This window comes from Neopelma chrysocephalum, unplaced genomic scaffold (assembly GCF_003984885.1).
Source record: "Neopelma chrysocephalum unplaced genomic scaffold, ASM398488v2 Primary Assembly neopelma1_76, whole genome shotgun sequence".
Lineage (NCBI taxonomy): Eukaryota > Metazoa > Chordata > Aves > Passeriformes > Pipridae > Neopelma > Neopelma chrysocephalum.
This window is the reverse complement of record NW_020897737.1, coordinates 13,895,790-13,916,740: the sequence shown is the minus strand read 5'-3', so window position 1 is coordinate 13,916,740 and position 20,951 is coordinate 13,895,790. Positions and strand designations below refer to the sequence as shown.

Sequence of the window (20,951 nt, the reverse complement as noted above, 5' to 3'; positions counted from 1 at the left end):
GGGAACTTTTGTGCAAGAACCCAAATTAACCTGGGCTGCCAAGTGAATTTGGGGCTCCATATGATGTGATTCATGGACGTGGGCTTGAAGCCCACACCCCTTCCTGAGGCTTCTGTCCACCTGTGTTTTTTTTAATTACCCTGACTGTCTAGATCCAAACAAACCAAGGAAAGCAAAATTCAGATAGAAGCCCAAACCAGAGGCAGAATCGTTTCTGAGAAATGTGGCAGGTCCAGAGAAGAGCAACAAGGCTGGGGAAGGGACTTGAGCACGAGTCCTATGAGGAGAGGCTGAGGGAGCTGGGGCTGTTCAGCCTGGAGAAGAGGAGGCTCAGGGGAGACCTCCTCACTCTCTACAACTCCCTGACAGGAGTGGGGAGCCAGGTGGGGGTCGATCTCGTCTCTCAGGCAGCTATCAGTTAGAAAAGAGAGCTTGGTCTTAAGCTGTGCCAGGGGAGGTTTAGGTTAGATATTAGAAAGAAATTCTTTACAGAGAGGGTAATCAGGTGTTGGAATGGGCTGCCCTGGGAAGTGGTGGATTCTCCGTCCCTGGAGGTTTTTAAGATGAGACTGGATGTGGCATCAGTGCCATGGTCTAGTAACCATGGTGGTAGTGGATCAGGGGTTGGACTTGATGATCTCAGAGATCCCTTCCAACCCAGCTGATTCTATGAATTCACCAGCCTGGTGCTGGCAGGGAGAGGGAGATGCCCATGCCCTCCCACCCTTTCTTGGCCACAGCAGAAAAGATGGAGGGAAACCAAGCCACCTCAACAAAACCCATGCAGTCCCTGCCTGCAGCCTGTTGGGGCTGGCAGGATGGCAAGGGGAGACAGGGAGAGTGGGAGGATGGAGGTGGCTCCCTGGCCTTGATCCCAGCTGGTAAGAGAGTAGAGGAAGAGTCACTGCTGAGCAGGGCGGTGCAAAGCAGAGGGCACTTGGCAGTGGGTAATAAACCATCTGTGTCAGTGCAGGGTAACCTGAGCTGCCTCAGCATGTCCCTGGTCCCCGCCCGGCAGGGAAGGTGTGCGCTCCCTGCCAGCCCTCCGATCCGGCCACGGTGGGAGTCACAGGAAAAAATGCTCCTGCCATATTCCCCCGCACCTGCTTTCTTCCCAGACCTGCTGGAGACAAGGCAAAATGGCTCCTTCCTCTGTGGTGTCCCAGCCAAGCTCCCTGCTGAGATTGGCAGAGGACAACGGGCAAGGAGCCGAAGTCCCTGTGCCCTCAGCGAGCACAGGAATGAGCCACGGGAAGCCCGGGGAAGCCTGAGCTGGCCATCCCCTGCCCCGAATTACACAATTGCAGCATCTTCTGGAGGGGTGGATTCCGGTTTTCTTTTGTCAGCTGTAAAACACCCTGTGAGTCGTGCAGAAATCTGACTTGATGAGCACCTGAATTTGAAAACGTTGCACGTTCACGGTGCTGCTGTGGGGGGGGGGTGAGGTGAGAAGAGAGTTGCTGTTGGGTTTTGGGGTGCTGCAGCAGGAAACCCTGGGCAAGGTGCCCAAGCTACGTGCAGTAGGATTTCCTTTTCACAGAGGGAATCACAGCAAAAGAAATGAAGAAGCTGAGGGAAAAGGTATCTGCGTGCACCTGGGCTATCAGCCCTGCCCAGAGGTATAAAAAAAAGAAGACAGACAGTACTAAAGAGCATAAAAGCACACCTAACCCTCCTGTTCTGCAAAGGAGGGGACAAGTGAGACTACACGATCTTAGAACAGTGTCTCATTTTCTTCAGAAACAAGGGTTACCAGAGGTCTTCCCCTCAGAAGGGAACAGGGCAGAGAAATGGATCTTTGTCTCTTTAAGATGAGACGAACTGCCACTCTTAGTCATATATCTTTACTGCACCCTAGGGTTATAAAAACATACATCTTCGTTTTGAAAGTCTTTTATTACATCCATAAACATCAGATTGCAGCTGACTGTTCCCTGGATGAGAATTTCCTAGTACTCCAAGTGAGTTTTGACAGGGGGAGGGAGTGAAAGTAAGATTGTTGGGTGTTTTTTTTTTACTGGAACGGTGTTTATAGGGAACTTGTCAGTCTCTGGCACGCTACAGCCACTGTCAGAGGGCTGAGCAGCATCGGAGTGAGAGGACACGGGTTTCTCCGCTTATTTTCACTGTCTGACTCGGGTGCCATCCCAGGTGCAGCACACGGTAAGTTTTCCTCCTGCCTTAAATAGGACATGGCATTTGCTTTGTTTTAGCGCTTGGGTTTTGTGGGAAAACTGAAAAATGGGTCTCTGTGAAGAGAACTAATCTCTTCCTTTGCTGTGCTAGCCACTCCACTGGGAGCTGGATCATAGCAAAAGGGAAAAAAAAAAGAGGGAATTAGATCTGAGACTTGCAGAGCGCAGATTGCTTGCTCCAGTTTAGAGGCACAGGGGTAACAGCCAAATTGTTTTGACCAGCAGTATGAATGCTCTTGACAAGTGTTTCTGACATCTCTAATACCTGCAGAATTGCAAATGCTTTCAACAGGTACAAGAGCTATTATTTAGAAATACATTGTAAATGCTGGGCTGTATTTCTGTCTGATGTGTTTTGCCTGGGTGATTGCACTTGTGAGGCATCGTGTTCCCTCGGGGAAGGGCATGAAGTAGCTGCAGAAATGCCATCAGGGTATTTCTAAGTGGGGTATAAATGGGTGTTCTGTAATCTGCGAGCTGATTATGAGTGCACTGAACATTTCCTCTCCTTGGCCACGAGAAACTAAGAGTACAGCCCCAGTGCAGGAACAGGAACGACTGCAGCACAGTGCAGTTTGCATTAGCTGGTGGGGGAAAGAGGGAGCAATCCCAAAACAGCAGCTCACAGTTCAGCAAAGGTGATTTATGCTTCCCCCCTGTCCCTGTGAACACAGTGTGGACACACTGAAAGGTGGGAAAACATCTCTATCTTGCTTCTTCCTTCCTAAAGTGTACTGTCCCTCGAAATCTAGAGTCCTGTTTTAAGGGCTTGTTTGATTTTCCCTGTGTTAGTGATTGCAGTCCTGTGATTGTCTTGGGAAGAGGTTGGGGCTTCCCCTGAGCCAGCTGAAGAGCCTGAGAGCTGGATTTGGCAGTGGGAGGTGGGGAGCTGCTGGCACGAGTGTTCCAGTGTGGCCACTGCTGCAGTAGCTCAGGAAGCAATGAGATCCTGACAGGATCCCTGTGGCAGCTCTGTTCCAGTTATGTTCTCAAGAGAAAGGGGTTGAGAAGCTTGTACCCTGCTGTGTCCATCCCACAAGCCAGGAAGGGTGGACCTCCTTCTTAAAGGACAGTCACTTTGTCATCTCGCATTTGTCTGAAGTTAACGCATAGCAGCTTGATCCTTATGAATTTGCACCAAAATAATGTCCCAGCGTGAAACTAAAAGGCAATTTGGAATTTTTTTTGTGTGTTCATGAACTGTAGCGTTGTTGGTGGGCACTCTGTCACAGTGTGCTGATGGTGCAGGGGCAGCAATTGTGAGCCAGACCTTCCAAACCTGGACAGCGATTCTGGGTGTCCCCCCCAAGAAGTGTGAAAGGTGTCTCCTATCCAAAGAGTGCTGCCCTAAAGAAAGCCAGCTCTCAGGGACCCAGCATCCCAAAAATTAAACTTCTGAGAAACCTTGACTGTAATCTGCAGGCAGAGGAAGGCAGGTGAGACCAGGAGTCACTCCCAAACTCCGTCACTGTTCAAAGGACCAGAGCAATTTTTTGGCGAAATGCCTCACCAACAGAGCTGGAAGTCTGGGGACATCACACTGCAGGGGAGCTGAGGGCATCCTTTCTCCTCTGTTTTTCTGTTATGCCTCCCTCTGATTTTTTTTTCAGAGAAAGAAGAATTGTTCCAGAATTTATTGGGACAGATTGCAGAGCAGTTCTCGAGGTAAGAAGTTCAACATCATTATTAATTTAAAATGCTATTTCTTTTATCAGCCTGAAGTGAAATTTTCACAGGAGGCAGAGGGGCATTTAAGACCTCTTTCAAATCCCACTCTGCCTGCCAAATTTAGGTCTGGGACACGTGTTATTTCCTGCTGACAGCAATACAGTAGCTTAAACCAAAAGCGATTTTGGTGATTATCTTTGATCTGAAAAGGAGATGAAGTAGGAAACATAAATACTCCTCTTGCTCCTTCCCTCTTAGGAAGCAAAAGAAATGCTTCTTCATTGAACGGTCGAATTATCTGATTTGTTTCATTTTCCCCTTTATCACCCCAAAATGCCTCTCCTCCGAGAGGATTTCTCAACATCTGTACAGCTGCTTATTTCATTCCAGCTGGTTTCAATAAGACAGATCAATCCCACCACAGCTCAGCAAATCACCAGTGTAACTCAAAAGGAGGAGAGGAGGAGGGCTTCAGAGCGTGCAGACACCAAGACGCTGCTGTTAGACGAAGCATTATCAATTTAACTTTGCTTCCCTGGGGGGTTACAATGGCAACTCACTGCTGAGAGAGGGGGTGATGAAGTGTTGCAGAGCCACAGTACATTCCCAGGGCCATAAAAAGATCATTGGCTGTTAATTTTTCTGCAAATTAAACCCGGGTGTATTTTCTGCCCAAATGTTAGCATTTCCGTGGAAAATTTGCTGTTCCTTGTGGCAGCCGCGGTTGGGAAGACCCATCCTCTGAAAAAATATAGGCATTTCTAGCAGAAGTCCTTTAGTACTTAGGGTAGGTGCAGCACTAAATGTATAACATTAATACATGAGGGTTTTCTTTTCAGGGTTTTTAAAATCAATGAGCTGAAAACGGAAGTAGCTAATCACTTGGCAATGCTGGAGAAAAAGGTTGAATGTGAGTGTCCCTTTATTCCTATTGCAGTGGGAACCGGTGCCTCAGAATCCCCCCTGCTGTAATCACAGCCCCCTCTGTTTTCCTAATCCCTCATAATTTGGCCCAATTGAGCCCAGAAGTCTGCAGGCCAGCGTGGGATGAGGCGTGGGGATGGTGGGAGCCTGCGGTGGCACAGTGAGGCCAGGGTGGGATGGCTGGTGTCCAGCGTCCAGATCACCTCCCAGCCTCCCCTTTGAGGGGCTCCCGAGCCCTCTGCTGATGTCTGGGCCCAGGGCCATGTGTTCCCATGTCCCTGTGGCAGAAGGTCTCCATTGTCTCTCCCCGTCTTCCACATCCCAGCCCCCTGGTCTGTCCTCCCACGTCCCTCCTGACCCAGCTTCCTGTCACCTCCCTGCACCCAGCAGTGACCCCCCCCATCCCTCTACACACACACTTCTTGGTCCCTAAAAGCACTCACTGGGGCAATTGGTCTGCAATTCCAGGGGGTAACACCACTGCCCTCCTTCCCTGTCAGTCGGATACTTGCACCGTAACACGACCATGTTGTTACTGTGCAACAACCAAGTTAAATTCACCCGGTCAAAGAGCTCCTATTCTGGTTTTTCATTTGTTTCCCCCCACCCCTGTGCATCATCTGAGCTCTTTTCAGTATATTATGCAGAACACAGGCCCCAGAGAGGCGGGGAAGGGGTGTGAATAAGGCGCTGTCACCCAGCACCGTTTCGATTCCAAAGGCCACATCCTTGCGGATGCACAGCATTGGAGTCAGGAGTGGGCAGAGCCTTTCCCAGCACTGCAGCTGCAGATAGAACTTTCCCACTAGAGCTGACTGGGGAAAAAAAAAAAGAAAAAGAAAGAAAAAGTTTCTGGTTCATGGAAGAAGTTGTTTTCCTGAAACTTCCCCTGACCAGAAGGTACCTTGACCCTGCAGCTGCTCAGTGAGACTGATGCCTTTGTCAGCAGGGAGAGGAAAAAATGTCCTTCTTCCAAGAGCAGCTGCAGGGGAACCTCTCCCTGTAGCCAGCCCAGCCTCAGGCTCCTGGTGCTGTGGGATGTCCATGGAGGGGGTAGCCTGCAGTGTGCCTACACCCAGCAGAAAGCCTGATTAGGAATTCCTCCTGTCTGTTTGGCTGCTGTTTTTCCCAGGGCTCCACTGATTTATTCTTTTATCCAAAAGAGAGTGGGGAGGGGGGGAGGGAAATTAGCTCAGTCACTCTGCATTTTCAGTGAAACTTCTGACCAGCTCCAGTCCTCAGAGCTAAATGCCTTGGATTGTAGCAAATGAGGCAAACTTTCCTGTGGGTATTTCTATCCCCTTGGCAGTGCAGGGAAGCAACTATCCCAGCCAGATAAGGGCTGCTTTTGACCCCTGGTGATCCCCTGGGATCCCTGGTACACATGCTGCCCTTCAGCATTGGCAGCCCAAGGCCTTGGAGGGAGATAAGGAAGGACTTCGTGACGCTGCCAGCAGGGAAAAGTTGTGCACGTGCACACTCCAGCAATTTATTGCTGGTTTAGGGAAGGCAGCCTACCTGGAGCTGCTGTGCCATGCAGGGGAACTGAATTCTCTGGTCCCCAAATGAGGGCTCTCTCTGCTGATGGAATTACCATCTGATGTACCAGTCTGCTGCCAGTCTCCCTGAGCACTCCCAGTCCCAGCTCCAGCAGCCTCAGCCTGTGGGAAGGAAGGAGCTCCCCAGGTTGCAAGTCTACAAGTGCACCCATCTGCTCGAAATTGGACTTCTGGAGTTTGCAACAGGGCTAAATCTGCAGCATTCTGAAAGAATCCCTGGCTGTCACGTCTAAAAAGCAAAACTGTGGGAGAAAGGGAGTGTCCAACCTCCCTGCTCGAGCTGGGCTCCCAGAGGTTGCTTTAAGAGCCATGTTTCATTGCTGGATTCAGCCCAAGGATTTATTTAGACAGCACAGGGTCTTTTCAGAAGGTATTTCTCGCTGCAGAATAATATAATGGCCCCTTAATCAGTGCACATGACAAGGCCATTTATCATTTGCAAGCCAAATGCGAAAAGAATCGTGCTTTTATTTTGCCTTTACTCCTGTCTCCTTCAGAGATCCCTTTTCCACCACTTTCACATGTGATCTCCAGGATTTCTTCCCCAGAGGGGACGTGTGTGTGGGGATAAGTGCTCATGACAGCGCTACATCTGCACCTCACATGGAATGTTCTCAGCTTCCTTCCCATTCCTGCCTAGAGACCACGTCAGAGATGTGTTTTCAAGGAGCCAAATTCTTTAACTGATTTTTAAATCCCAGCTAAAGCTTGTCACTTCCCCTTGGAAAGTGAGTCCACGCCGAGCAAGCACTGGGAATGCTTTGTCCCGTGGCTTCACTTGCTCTGCTCCAGTGTTTGCACAGCAGCCCACACATGAATAAGGAAGCTGGCAAAAGCCCTTTGCAATTTGTAAGCATCTCACATCTACCTTAAGAAAATAATTATGTAAATTCTCTGCTCCCCTGGAGAGGCTCGGGATGAAAACCAAGGAGATGCAATACGAAAAAATGCTCAGGGCTGCCATTTTGCACCAGGACTCCTCCCTGCAGTTGCCTGCCCCAATTTCCTGTCACTCTGACAACTCTGCTTTGCTCCCACTGCTTCAAACAGGCACCAGACACCATTTAGACAGTTTGGCAAATGGGATACCCATGAATTTCTCCTGGATCAATGAACCAAGGTGGCACACAGCAGCAAGGGCCCTGTGGCTCAGCTGCAGCTGATCATCAGCAGTTGAACAAAGTACCCCAAAAAAGTGCAGCCAGATATCCAGAATGAAGATCTTGAATAAGCAGGACAGCAACTTACCTTCTCATCACATTGTGATCACCCAAAGAAATAGCTTGTAACAATGATAGACAAAAAAATATAAATTTTTACATGGGATTTTTAAACAGAGTGTATTCCTGTAAACAAGCATAAATCAAACCCCTTTCCCTTTCCTCTCCTAATATTTTGGGCTTGGTTCATACACATCTCTTTCCCCTTTCCCAGTTCCAACAGCAACCTTTGTTGTTATTGGCAAAACATAAACAAAACTGAGGTCTCTGCTTATCTACAGAGTTGTGCCCTTCAAGGCAGGTTTTTATCACTTACATGCTGCTCTCCAGATAAGTGTGATTCATACTGTGATTTTCCAAGAAGGTTACTGAATACTGATTGTCCGATTGCACATTCCCTGGAGTTCCCTGAACCACAGCTTGTCCATGCAAACAGTGAGTCCAGTAAACAAATGAGCTGTGAAATGAGTGCATATGAATGACATATACGTAATAAATGGTGCAGTGTTATGTCCTTGAGCACAGTGATACTCCAACTGAGGGGGAAAGAAAAGGGAGAATATTCTCATACTCACACTGAGTTGGGTTCTCATGGCTACGTGGAATAAAGTGTGTGCTGCATAAACAGGAAATCAAACTTTTTGCCTTGTGGCTCTCACAGTTACATACAGAAGGGAAATATAGGATTTTTGAGCCGCATGCAGAAACAACTTTTGATTACAAAATTGATTGGCAAAACAAAGTGACAGGTTTTCAATACCTAAAAAAAAAAAAAAAGGAGAGAGAAATCAACCATTAGAGCAAAACTTTTCGACGTTTTTCTCTCCCTCCTGCATTCTGGCTTTGTTTTTTTCTGTATCTAGCAATGCAACCCAGAGCTCCTTAATGCTCTGCATGAACTTTCAAATTAAAACCTTTTATCTTAATGGGAATTCTAATCCTACCGGGACGTGTTTGCCTGCGCTTATCATCCCATCGCGGGAGGGGTTTTTTTGCTCAGGATTTCCTTTGATTCGTGTTCTACAGCAGAGAAGTGAAGGCACCAGAACAGCCGACTGCTGCTAACAAACCTGGAAAAGCCGAGACGTTGTAGCCATTCTGTGAATTAAAATACTGTGGCTATTAACTAAATTGGCAGCAGAGAATTCCTGTGGGTTTCCAAGATATATCGCTTTGGCAGCACCTGCATGTGTGAGAACCGAGGCAGTCTGTAAGGGGTTGCTGGCTCACTGGATAACCCCACTGTTTAAAGCTCTTTGAAACGGGATCCCGCGACTTTTGCCATGGTAACACCCCTGTTGTTTTCCTTTGTTGACAGTGGAAGGCCTGAAAGTGGTGGAGATTGAGAAATGCAAGCGCGACATTAAAAAGATGAGGGAGGAAATGGCAGCAAGAAGCAGCAGGTAAGTTCTGCTTCGGACCTGACCACAGAAATAAGGATCTGGTTTCAAACCCTAATGCAACATTTCCGCAGAATTGAGTTACCTTCTGGGCTTAGAAGTAAAAGAGCAAGGAAACTGATAACCATTAAGGACAGTGGCTTTAATTTAACATTTGAAGATCTATAGCCATTCATCAGTTAAATTAGCTTGGGCCATGGGAATAGAGAGAAAGGTTTTGCAACAGTTATTTTTCACCATACAGAGTGGGAATTCTTCATCCAGATTTACTGGGAGGGAATGGGAAAAGAACTTCTGTGCAGTGCAGCGTTTGGTTGGAAACTAGCTAACACTCGAATCAGCTCCAATATGTTCTGGGAAAATAACAAATAAATATGTAGCAGCTCTTCTAATTATGACCTCATGCTATTATAAATCATCCATTTCAAATTCAACAAGAAATTGGGAATTTGCTTTCTAATTCAAGGGCTCACTGTGACTGTGAAGCTTGGTTTTGCTGTAATTAAAACACAAGCAGAAAAAAATTGCATTTGGTACAGTACGTGTTCTCGGCTGGAAAGTGTCCCCCTGTGTCACTGAAATATCCCATTAGGACAAACAAATCGTCACTGTGAGATTAGGAATACTTCTGGGAAGGTTGCTGAGGAGGGATACACCATGTTCCTCAAAATGTGGCTGAGGAGGATTTTTCTCAGCAAATGTAAATATGCTGTCTTGACAGCCTCTCTCGTTTTCTTCATCTGGGATCAAACTCTCTGACCTTTAATCAAAACTGTTTCCTATTGAGGGCAGTGGGAGATTCGCTAAAAGATTCAGACTTTATAATCACTCGCTTTTATAAATGTTGTTATCCAGACATGTCAGGAGGCACAACAATAATACATTCCCATTAAGTCTGAGGCCAAATTCAGCTGTCATATCAGCATGAACACAGAGTAACATTATTAACCTCAGGTCTGCCCCAGATTTATACCAGTAGGGCGGATTGCAGCTTGCCCTGTGACTTGCACCATCTCTTGTTGAGGTGTGTGAGGAAATCTCATCAGAAAACTCAGAGCTCGGGTTGGCAGGAGACACAAAACACATGCACTGATTTGTGCTGGCAGTGATGGGAATAATGCTTGTGTCCATTTGTCTTTCCCTCAGCTGTTGTAGGGAGCTGGGAGAGCTGCACTTAGGAGCACAGTGATGCACAGGTGGATAGAAAATTAAGACCAAAACCAGAAGTGATGGCAACTTTGTGTTCGCTGAGTTGCCACCACCCACTGCGGGAAGTACGAGACTGTCTCAGCAGCCATGACTCATTCTTATTTCAGGTCTTGTCACCTTGCAGTCTATGTTTTGTAGTATAAACAGTAATCTGTTAACAAGAAAAGGCAGAATGGGCAGTGCTACGTGTGCCCAGTGCAGCTGGCTCCAGCTGGGGTGTGGTCTTCACCGAGGGCTTGTAATGAGATATGACAAAAGCCAGAGACCAGCATGGGGTGTGAGGCTGGAAAACTGTGATAAAAATGGGTGTGGAGCTCATCAGCAGGTATTTCTGGGCACAGACACCCACACTGGCTTGCTCTGAGCTCACACTGCACAGCTGGTTTCGCTGAAGCAGGAGCCCAACTCGCTCTGCTCTGCATCACTTTGTGTCACAGCAGCTGCCTGTCACAGCTCCTCTTGGTTTCCTGGAGCTGGGTCTTCCTCCTCCCAGCTGCACAGAAGCTTCTCCTCCTTGCCCAGAGTTCTGTCCATGATTATCTGTACCCTAAGTTTTTGGGTCTCCAAGCAGCAGCAGGATGGGAATGAGCCGTGGATCCCTATTCCCAAGCTCCCTTAACTCCACAGGAGCCATGCCACCAGCCTAAAGTGATGCCAGCCTAGGGATGCTTCACATCAGAGAAAGCTGAGCAAGCTCTCTCCCCTTGGCATGAGATAAGTGGGGGAACAGAGGCATCCCAGGGCAAGTGGAAATGTATTTGCTCCTATTTAGACTTGTCATCCCCTGTGCAGTGTCATTTGCTAGATAACGCACTGCAGCTGCAATCAGGGATCACGTCTGAATTTAATTAATGTTCATGAGTATGTGTGAGTGCATCTATTCCTTCAGTAACATCAGAGTGGACACAGCTGTACTCCTGTATGTTTACCTATTCTTATATTTGCTGTTACCAAATGACAGAGTAAGGTTGAACAGCCAGGTTTATAAAAGTCATCGTGCACATCTGCTCTTCGGAAGAGCAGAGCAGCCCCGTTTGCATCCCCTCAAATTGCTTTCTTTCTGCTTGTCTGCCTTTTGCACTCTCCACTGGCAGATGCTGATAGCATTATAGTGTCATTTAAAATCATGATCATTTGCAGATACAGTTTTACATTTGTAAAGGTCTGATGCATCCTGGCTCTGGTGCGTTCCCCAGCGTGCTGGGATGAAGGCTTCAATATCTCACTACAGCTGGGAATTAGAGATATTTGGCTGACCCTCAGCTAACCCTGGTAGTCAGCTCCAATTAGGGCAAGGAATGCCCCAATTTCACTATTTTTATCCAACTAATACCCCACACAGTGGAGTTTTGAGGAAACAGCTTTAGAAACGATTAAGACAGCTTTTCACCAACTGAGAATCTCCTTAAACAGGGCAGGAAAAGGCAGCTGGTTGAGGTCAGCTGACCACCATGAACTGTAAGATGACATAACTTTCACAGAATTCAGACACTGCCACCAGAAATTACAGCAGACATCAATGTTAAGAGGAGAAAAGACACATGGACCAATTCCCAACAGAGGAGAGAAGCACTAAAAAGAGGTGCAATACAGAATATATGAAATAGTCATAAAAGGGACAATTAAAGTTAGAGGAATGCTTTGCTTGGCTTCTTTTGGGGGGTTTCTTTTTGCTTCCTTTGGCAGGAGGCTTGAAAAATGAGAAAGGATAATCCAAATGTTAGAACTACAGGGACAGAACTCTGGAACTGCCTGAGGCCAGGTTGGATGTGGCCCTGAGCAACCTGATCTAGTAAATGGCATCCCTGCCCATGGCAGGGGATTTGGAAGTAGATGATCTTCAAGGTCCCTTCCAACCCAAACCATTCCATGATCCTATAAATGCAAAAGGCAAGCAGATTGGCCTCACAGGAGAGTTAATAAAGCCCATGTGAATAAATACCTGGGAAACACATGTTGTGTTAAAGTATTGTGGCTGTAAGGAGAGAAACTGCTCTCCTACTGCAGTGCAGCACCTCGATGTTCTCAAAGGCTCTAAGGCTGTTGGCCATCTCCCACCACCAGTTAGAGAATCACAGAATCATTTAGGTTGGAAAAGACCCCCAAGATCATCAAGTCCAACCTTTGACCAATCACCACCCTGTCAACTAGACCAGAGCACTGAGTGCCACACCCAGTCATTCCTTGAACACCTCCAGGGATGGGGACTCCACCACCTCCCTGGGCAGCCCCTTCCAATGCTTGACAACCCTTTCAGTGAAAAAATTCTTCCTGATGCCCAACCTGAACCACCCCTGGTGCAGCTTGAGGCCATTTCCACCTGTCAGTTGTTACCTGTGAGAAGAGCCCGACTCCCACCTGGCTACAACTTCCTTTAAGGGAGTTGTAGAGAGTGATGAGGTCTCCCCTGGTCCTCTGCTCAGCTTGGCTTTTCAATATGCAGAGGAAGGAAGAATAGCTAACTGACAGTGGGTGCTGGTGTTAATAACCAGGCAAGTGTTAATTACCTGTAATTTCTGGCAGTGACTCCTTTCCTCCAGGACTGGGGAGCCAGCAGACGTGTCTGCCAAGTCTGTGCCTCGTTGCTGTTGTTCCACATGAAGGGCAGCAGGCAAGACAGTCATTCCATCAAAATGGATGGTGTTACCCAAGCTACAAGTCCTGGAGCTGGGTTGCAAAATAAGGCTCAGTGGGTGCCTGCACTAGTAAATAAGCACAAGTGAGCCAGTGTCCATACCCAGTGTGGTCCCTGGCAGGGCTCTGCCAGCCTTGGAGAAGGATGCCTGCCATGGACAGCACTGAAAGGAAAGTTACTTGGTTTAAATTGAAGTGATTGAGTATCCATGGATACACAGATCCTCCTCCCTTGAATGCAAATAGATGGAGAGGGGACAACAGAGGTGTTGCACAAGGGGAGAAAATCCTAAAGAGGATCACACTTTTAAAGCATTTGAGCAGCACCACATTAGAAAGGGAGAGGTTGGGGAGTGGGGTAATTCTCCAAGATGCCCACTGAGAGACTAGAGTACTTCCAGCATTTTTCAAGGCACTGTGTTTCTGTTCCCAAAATGTGAAGAGATGAATATTTTGTTTCAGGACTAACTGTCCCTGCAAGTACAGCTTTTTGGATGAAAACAAGAGACCGGCTCCCCGGCGGGATGTACCATCCTACCCAAAGGTACCACTCACTGCTTCCTCTTCCCAAAATCCTACTACATGGTTGCCATCCTGACAAGCTCTGCTTTACAATGCATGACTCCCTAGCCATTATCTCCTAGTTACTCTAAATCCAAAGCCTGATCCAAAACCCCTGCAAGCCAATGGAAAGAGCTGTCGTTGCCTGCAGTGACTTAAAGTTCAATCCTCAGTAGTCTTTAATAGTTGAAGGCTCATTAGTGTTTGAAATGTTAATGAACATTTTGCATTCGTCAACATTTAACGCTCCTTTGTCTGGTTATATTTGTTTATTCTCCACGCTCATAGCGACAATCAAAAATACTCTATGATGTTGTACTCTAATTGAAAGTAGTGCTCCTTCCTGTTCTCTCCTAATGGATTATTTTTTAATTTAAAAAGTAATTTATGGGGATGCTTCACCCAGGGAAACAAAGAGAAAATGCGACATTGGATTCTCTCCGGAATGATTCATTGTCCCTGTGAAAATGAGTTAGTGTATTTGCTAGAGAAAACAGTAACACTGGAAGAAAAACGTCTCCTGGGCAAGTACAAGTACAAATCCACAGTGATGAATGAGGCTGAAACCATGAAGAGCACAGGATTTTTGGTCCTAGCACTGGCAGCCTTTGGCCCCAGGAGTTATCAAAAGCTGCCAGGTTGTGTCTGCTCAGTGCCCAGGTCACAGCTTGACAAAACACCAGCTCACACATGTGCAAATCATAGTTGAACCACGGGCTTGCACACATCAAAGCTGGCTCAGCCACTCTGAAATCCTCGTGTGATGCAGCTGTGTGACATGGACATGAATCCTTGCATATTTGCCTTCAGAGCCTTATAGAGCAACGAGCTGTAAATTCTGCTGTTTATTCTGCTCTGCCTGGCAAAAGTGACCTCCAGGTCTCTGGAGCAAAGACCATGGGACTTATATTTCTTTTAATTAACTTTTGCCCGAGAAGCTTGTGCTCCTGACACTAACACACGATTTCACAAAACATATAAGTTCTAAACCAGATTTTTTTTCCCCTGGATAAGTATATATATCAGATCAAACCTTGATGTACTGCTCTGATATTAGGATCTTGAACTAACAACAGGTGCTACGAAGAGTTGCACTATTGGCTGCAGAGAAAGCTGTTAGTTTGTATTTCTGTATTACCCCCAGACCAAAGCTCACGGGAAATTTGGGTTTAGAAGTTTGGGTTCTGTTTGGAGAGATTTGCAAAATTTGTCATCAGTTGTCAGGTGCTGGATTTGTCCCCGTGCCAGTGAGGCTGGGGAGCAGTGAGTACACTAAAAGATGTCACTATGACACTGTTACATCTTGTACACAGCAACAAATCTGTGCTGCTAATTTGCAGTTTTCTTGCAGAACATCCCACTGAATGTACATTATATAGGCAAATGCAAGACTTGCCTTCTCAAGGAGGAAAACTGATCTTCAGAGTTGTTCCTCCTGGAATTAAGCATCAAAATGTTTATTGGCTCAGAAAATGTCGTTCACCCACTCAGGACAGTAATCCCAAACTAGGGACAGCCATGGTAAATGGCACAATCAAAGCCACAAGGTTTTTGAGTCCCAGAACGACTCTGATAAATGGAGTCTTGGAAAGATGGATTGTAGAACCCTGATCTCCCCATGTCTTTTAACCCTCCATGCTCCTTGTTTTCATTTTGTATGCAATTGTAACTGGTGAATGAGCTTGATTTTGTTTTAAGCTTCTGAGCATAATGATAAAAAATCACTCGAATCTTTCAGGCTGACAACCAATTTGAAACTGTGGGCGTTCTCGAAAAAACACTCAAAATGAGAGCATAAATCATCTGAAAATAAATATATCATACCCACCAGCTAATTTAACACTGTAAGCAGAGACACTTCACACCATCCAGCCATAACTGGATGCAGGCAGCAGAACCAGACATGCTCTGCAGGCAGCAGAACCAGCACAGACAGGGATGGATCTGTGTCTCTTATATTACCATGCTGGATTTACTCACTTCCCTGTCCGTAACACCTTTGCTCTCCTCCCTTTTTTCCCAAACCCTGCACCTCTCTGCTCCAGAAGGATCTCCATCCGTCAGGCATGGACATCCTGGTGTGACCATGAGCAGCTGGTGGGAAGGGTGGGGAGGGTTGGGTGGGAAGGCAGAGAGATCAGTTGGGAGAGATCTTTGGGAAATATGGGCTAAACCCCTCATAAATGGAACCCCATGAGTCCCAGAGACATTCCAAGAGCAGGTCCCATGCCAGGGACACCCCTACTTATGCCAAGTGCCTTTTTGTCCACAGTACATGCTGTCCCAGGAGACCATCGAAGCACTTCGGAAACCAACCTTTGATGTCTGGCTGTGGGAGCCCAATGAGGTAGGGATGCCATGTTAGCTGGCTTAGCACTTTCTGAGAATCAACAAGGCCAGAAGAGAGACAGTCTGCAGTGCTTTCCCCCTTTTCTGCTTCCTACTCTCTACACTTCTTTTATTTTCATGTCTACATGAAAACTACATACAATAGTTTTTCCTAACAGATGCCAGGTAGATTATACTGATTATCATATCCTGATTCTTCTTTATTTTCAATTTAGTCCCTTCCTAGTGATGTCCCACAACTGGTGCACTATTATTACTGCCACATGAGTTCTCTCATACCATTTTATCTGAACAAATCAATCCCTAGCGAAGTGTGTGCTTAAGCACATCATCAATAACTCCACTCAAATCAATAAGGCAGCAGGCAGAGGTTCACGCATTGATTCACACCCCTTCAGCCAAGGGGTGTGAATCACACTGAAGTGTGTTCTGGAGAGGTTGCAAAGCTGTCTGCAGAGCCAATTAGTGTTTTCTTTTTGCTTCATTTTCTTCTTTTTGTTACTGCTACTGGTGTTTTTCATGGTCCATCACTTGTGTTGCAGAAGGTTCTGTGCAAACCTCTGTAGACACATGAAGGAGAAGGATACTAAGAAGGGACAGCTTATGTAAATTCAGGTTCAGCAAATACAACCAAATCTCCCTCAGGAAAAACTCAGTGCTGGGTTTTTCCCAAGGAAAGGCTTGGGTAGTTCCAGCAGCACTCCCAGCAGCAATCTCCTTAATTACCTTCTCAATCAGATGTTCTGCATACAAGAGTCACTCTGGCTCAGCACCTGTAGTCCAACATGACAAGGAAAAAACACCCCATACTGCATCCACAGGAATATCCTATTCCCTTCAGGATATTTCCTCTGTCTGGTAGAACTAGAGAAGGACTCTCTGGTGGCTTGAGGTCCATCTCCCATTTGCAGAGGCTGACAGAGCTTCCCTCATGTGGTCAGAGGTGCTCTGCAGCCACTGCTCCCTCTCCAGCCCCTTTTCTCTCTACCATGGCCATACATCTGCCTTGCCCCCAGCTTTTAAACTCCTGTCAGGTTTTGCAGCAAGAAGGAATTACACTCTGACAGGTGGACCATTACACTGTTGGCTCATTGTCCTTGCTGTTAAGAAAGAATAAGGAGAAACAAAAACCATTATCCACGGATTCTTGTGTGCTGAGGGATAATATTTTAGCACAGTAACTCGTTCAGAGTACTAGGAAACACTATATGGAGGCATGAAGGAGGCTAACAAGAGGGCATGGGGATTAGGCATGCCCTGCAAGGAGGAGTGCTGCTCAAAAATAACACTCCACACAAGCTCTGCTGAGCTGAGCACCATATGGGTTTATCTCACCCTTTTAGCTCTGGTTTGTGTTTACAGAGAATATTTCAATTCTTGTTCAATGCTTGTTTAGCAATGAGCATTTGCCCACGTGTGGGACAGGCAGGTCATAAACCATAATCATCTGTAAGGAAATGAATAATGTGCTCTGCAGCATCTCAGTAAACAGAGCTATGCAGCAAACCCCTGCGTTCTCTTTCTCAAATGCCCTCTCACTTTCAAGCCTTAAAAAAGTCCCATATTCAAGCTTTTGCTGCTGATCAAGAAAGCCAAAAATGAAAACTGAGATTCTCATGTGTTCAGGAGCAAGAGCTTTGGGACTGAGAGTCACCTTGTCACTCACCCAAAGCTCTCTTGGCAACAGGATGTAGGCATTTCTGAGGATAATTCAGCCCTTCTGGATCAAGCTTATTGTCTCGGAAAGTCTTTCATGAAACTATTGCAAAACATATCTAGGAAAAGGACAAGGGGGTCTTCAGCAAAACTCTGTCCATGTGATCTGAGCAAAATTCAGCTTGTGACAGTGTCCCTCAGGTCTTGCAGGAAAGTCTCTTTCCTGTTTGGATGACTCAAAGTTAGCCCACTTGTTACCCCATGAATTATGTTTATTCCCCGGATAAATATAAAGTTTCATCAGATTAAATCATTTTTCTGGTGAGTTCTTAAGAGCCCAAATAATGGAAAACTAACTCAAAAAATATCTCCAAGGCTGTATTTGTGACATTATATTAATCATGTTGGAAACTCCTGGATGGCTTTACAGCCTAAGAACCTCATTCTCAAATACAATGGCTACATTTCAACCCCTGCAGATTTAGCCTTTAGAAATGGAAATACAGATACATAAAGTCCTGAATTCCTGGAAGCCTGTTCATTTCTGACTGGTGGCTGCTGTTAAACGCCCAAACACTTGAGATTATCAATATCTTTTTTTCCTATACATTCAAGCCCAGGTGATTAAATGGGAATGGTGGTGCTAAATTGCCTGCATCCCCCCTTTTTTCCTGCAGAGAAGATGTTGTCTCAAAAGAGCTGCCTGCCTTTGCATTTCAACTATTGGGATTCATAGTTACAGTCTCAGGGATGTGGTCACAAAACTGCTGCAGTTTTGTAGGGTTATAACAGGAGATCTTTCATTAAATAAGAGATCTGAGCTAAGATAGTGGAATTAGGACAAGAAGTCATAAAGAAAGATGGTATTGTCACATGCCTAGAATAAATGTTTCTTTAAGGATCTCATTTTCTGCTGTCACTTTTCTACCCAGCTAGGGCTTGATCCATTTCTGTACAGCCAAAGCCTTTGGAGTCAGAGGAAAAGCTCCCATTGATTTCACTGAGCGTTAGAACATGTCCCAGCTGAGTTAGAAAAATGGCAATGCTTTTTCCTGAGCGGGAATTGCTAAATTACTGAAGAGTGCTGGTGTGATTCAAAGCCCTGCACAAAATCTGTGAAGTCAACAGCAATATGCCTGCTTCAAAAAGCTTTCAGACCCTCCCTGTCTCCCCTCTTGAGCTGTCTTTCATCATGAAACCTTTGAACATCCTTCTTTCATCGTAACAAGAGGGCTCTGCAATTATTCGATGCTGGCAAGGAGGAAATTCACTTTGCAGTGGATCATAAAGGGATATTTACCAAGCCCATAACCTGTCTGTTCCTGGCTGCAGATGCTGAGCTGTTTGGAACACATGTACCACGACCTCGGGCTGGTAAAAGACTTCAACATCAATCCTATCACGTTAAAGAGGTGGTTGGTAAGTCTTTCAAATTATACATGCATTTTTTCACATTCAAAAATCAATAAATGAGACATTTGGCCATGGAATTACCTTGACTCACATGAGTAATCCTACAGACAGCAGTCAGTCTATACAAATTCTTAACACTTAAGTACTTCAGAAAATGTTTACGTTCTTGTGGTCACAGATGACTTTTTTTAAAATTGTTTTCCATTTGTTTGCTGAGTTTTCATTTACTGACAGCAACTAATTTCTGCTGAATGCTCTTGGTACCTCCTGTAAATGGAGGCAAGACAAGTGTCATCAGATACGGGCAAAAAAAGCCAATAATCATTAGATGTACTAAATCACAGGGAGTAAAAGAGCAGGCCAGGAAGGAAAGGAATTGCTGAGAAGCTAAACAACTTCCTTTGCTTCAGGCTTTAATGTTGAGAATATTGCAGAGATGCAAAATGTGATAAAGATGAGATCATACCAAAAGTGAGATGTCTAGGGAAGAAACACTGGAATATTTAAAAATCACGAAGTTTTCAGGTACAAGGAAGAGCATAAGAAAGCATTTGCTAAAAAGATGAGGAATATATTGTCTTTCTTGGAAAAAAATCATGTTCCTATAGAACTGTAGAACACAAAATATTTTATCCATTAATCCATTGTTTAAAAAGGATCCAGGGATAGCCTGCAGAATTATAACTACTGAAACTTATCTCTCTGTCTGACAAATTGATTGAGATAACAATTAAAAACATCACGGTGGGAAGTTTGTTACACAGACGTTTCAAACCAGTCCTGTAGTGAAGACCTACATCTCGTTAATCTCTTCTAATTACCCGGAGAGTTTGCACAGAATAGAGGGCACTGTTTTACATGATGGATGTAGACTCCCAGAAAGGCCTGAAGAAATTCCACAAATCCAGAGGGCAGCTAGAAAACACAAAGGAAACATTGGGTTCATCGTATGTTGAAGCACAGCAAGAGCAGGAAGCACCAGTGGCTCTCACTGCTTGGTGTCCTGCTGCAGGATGAAGCCAACCAGGCACAAGGCTGAGCAGGGTCTGGAATAAGGGATAAAATGTCACCATAGAAGGCATAAGGCTCATCTACATTTATGCCTAGCACTGGTGAAGCCTTTTTAGAGAAATAGTATGACTACCTCAGAGGAGACACAAAAAAATGATCAAGACGTAGGAAATCTCTCCCCAGAGAAGGACAAACGGAAAGCTCGGTGTTGTTGGTCTTAGAAAGCAGCTGAACAGAAGGGGTGGGATGAAACCAAACACAAACAAGGCTGGCACAGAGTAGATAAAACAGAAAATCTCCTCCTCCTGTTTCACAGCCTGAAAACATGGGAAACAAGGTGATATGTCAACACGCATCAACATGCCACCCACACGCATTACTGCAGGCAGCTCCCTTTAGCTTGTGTCTCCAAGTAATTTGTTGCCACCAGCACTTAAGACAGCTTCTTTCTGAGCAACGAGGGGGCTTTATTGTGTATTTTCTACAGAGGTAGGACAGGATGAGGTTTCCTTTCCTAAACAGTAGCTTTGCAGAAAGAAAGATGATTTAAAAAAGCCCCAAGGACTCTTCTTCCAACTATGATACTTCCCCAGGCACACTATGGGCACTGATGCCCTGATTTTAGGCAACAGCATCAGTCTGAACTTCAGTGGGTGGGAAAAAGCCACCTCATGCCTACACTTGCTTTCTTGCTCCCACATCCACTGGCTACAGAAATGTGCCAGAAAGAGGAGGAAAGGATGACTAATACAGCCCAGTCACTCCATCCCTTCAGTGCTCTGAGTCAGGAGTCCCCTGGGATGCCCTGGGCTCCAGTGCTGGATGTGTGCATTACACCCATGCAGTGTTGTGCAGTGCCTGGGCACGGCCAGGGTGTCCATATGGAGGCTGTGAGACACTGCCCACCACCTGTGAGCCTGGCTGGCAACCATCCTGTGCCATTAGTTATTCATTTTAAAATAAATTTCTAAAAAACTTGCTGCAGGCTAATCTGAACAGCATTCACAATGAAGCCCCCAAATATTAAATAAGCAGTGAAAACCCACAGTTCTCTTGATCTAATCCAGAGCTTTGAGGCTTCCTAGAAGGCAGATCCCAGGTTAAAGGGTTTGATGCTGGTGGGGTGTGAGGACTCTTGAAGTAAATTCAGTA

At 45.9% G+C, this 20,951-nt stretch overlaps 1 protein-coding gene across 4 annotated transcripts in view; it reads left to right on the top strand.

Moving 5' to 3' along the window:
* The window catches only part of PDE9A (phosphodiesterase 9A), a 49,632-nt gene that overhangs the window by 19,202 nt on the left and 9,479 nt on the right, over positions 1 to 20,951 (top strand). Inside the window, exons 1-8 of one of the 4 annotated variants that reach the window (XM_027689104.1) lie at positions 1,684 to 1,961; positions 2,036 to 2,163; positions 3,806 to 3,860; positions 4,703 to 4,773; positions 8,885 to 8,969; positions 13,272 to 13,353; positions 15,643 to 15,717; positions 18,708 to 18,794. In XM_027689104.1, coding sequence (XP_027544905.1) covers positions 4,752 to 4,773; positions 8,885 to 8,969; positions 13,272 to 13,353; positions 15,643 to 15,717; positions 18,708 to 18,794 — 351 coding nt within the window. In that variant the 5' untranslated portion in view covers positions 1,684 to 1,961; positions 2,036 to 2,163; positions 3,806 to 3,860; positions 4,703 to 4,751. Of the gene's footprint in view, positions 1 to 1,683; positions 2,164 to 3,805; positions 3,861 to 4,702; positions 4,774 to 8,884; positions 8,970 to 13,271; positions 13,354 to 15,642; positions 15,718 to 18,707; positions 18,795 to 20,951 lie in introns of those variants that run through there. The other 3 variants (XM_027689103.1, XM_027689102.1, XM_027689105.1) reach the window with 3 other exon arrangements.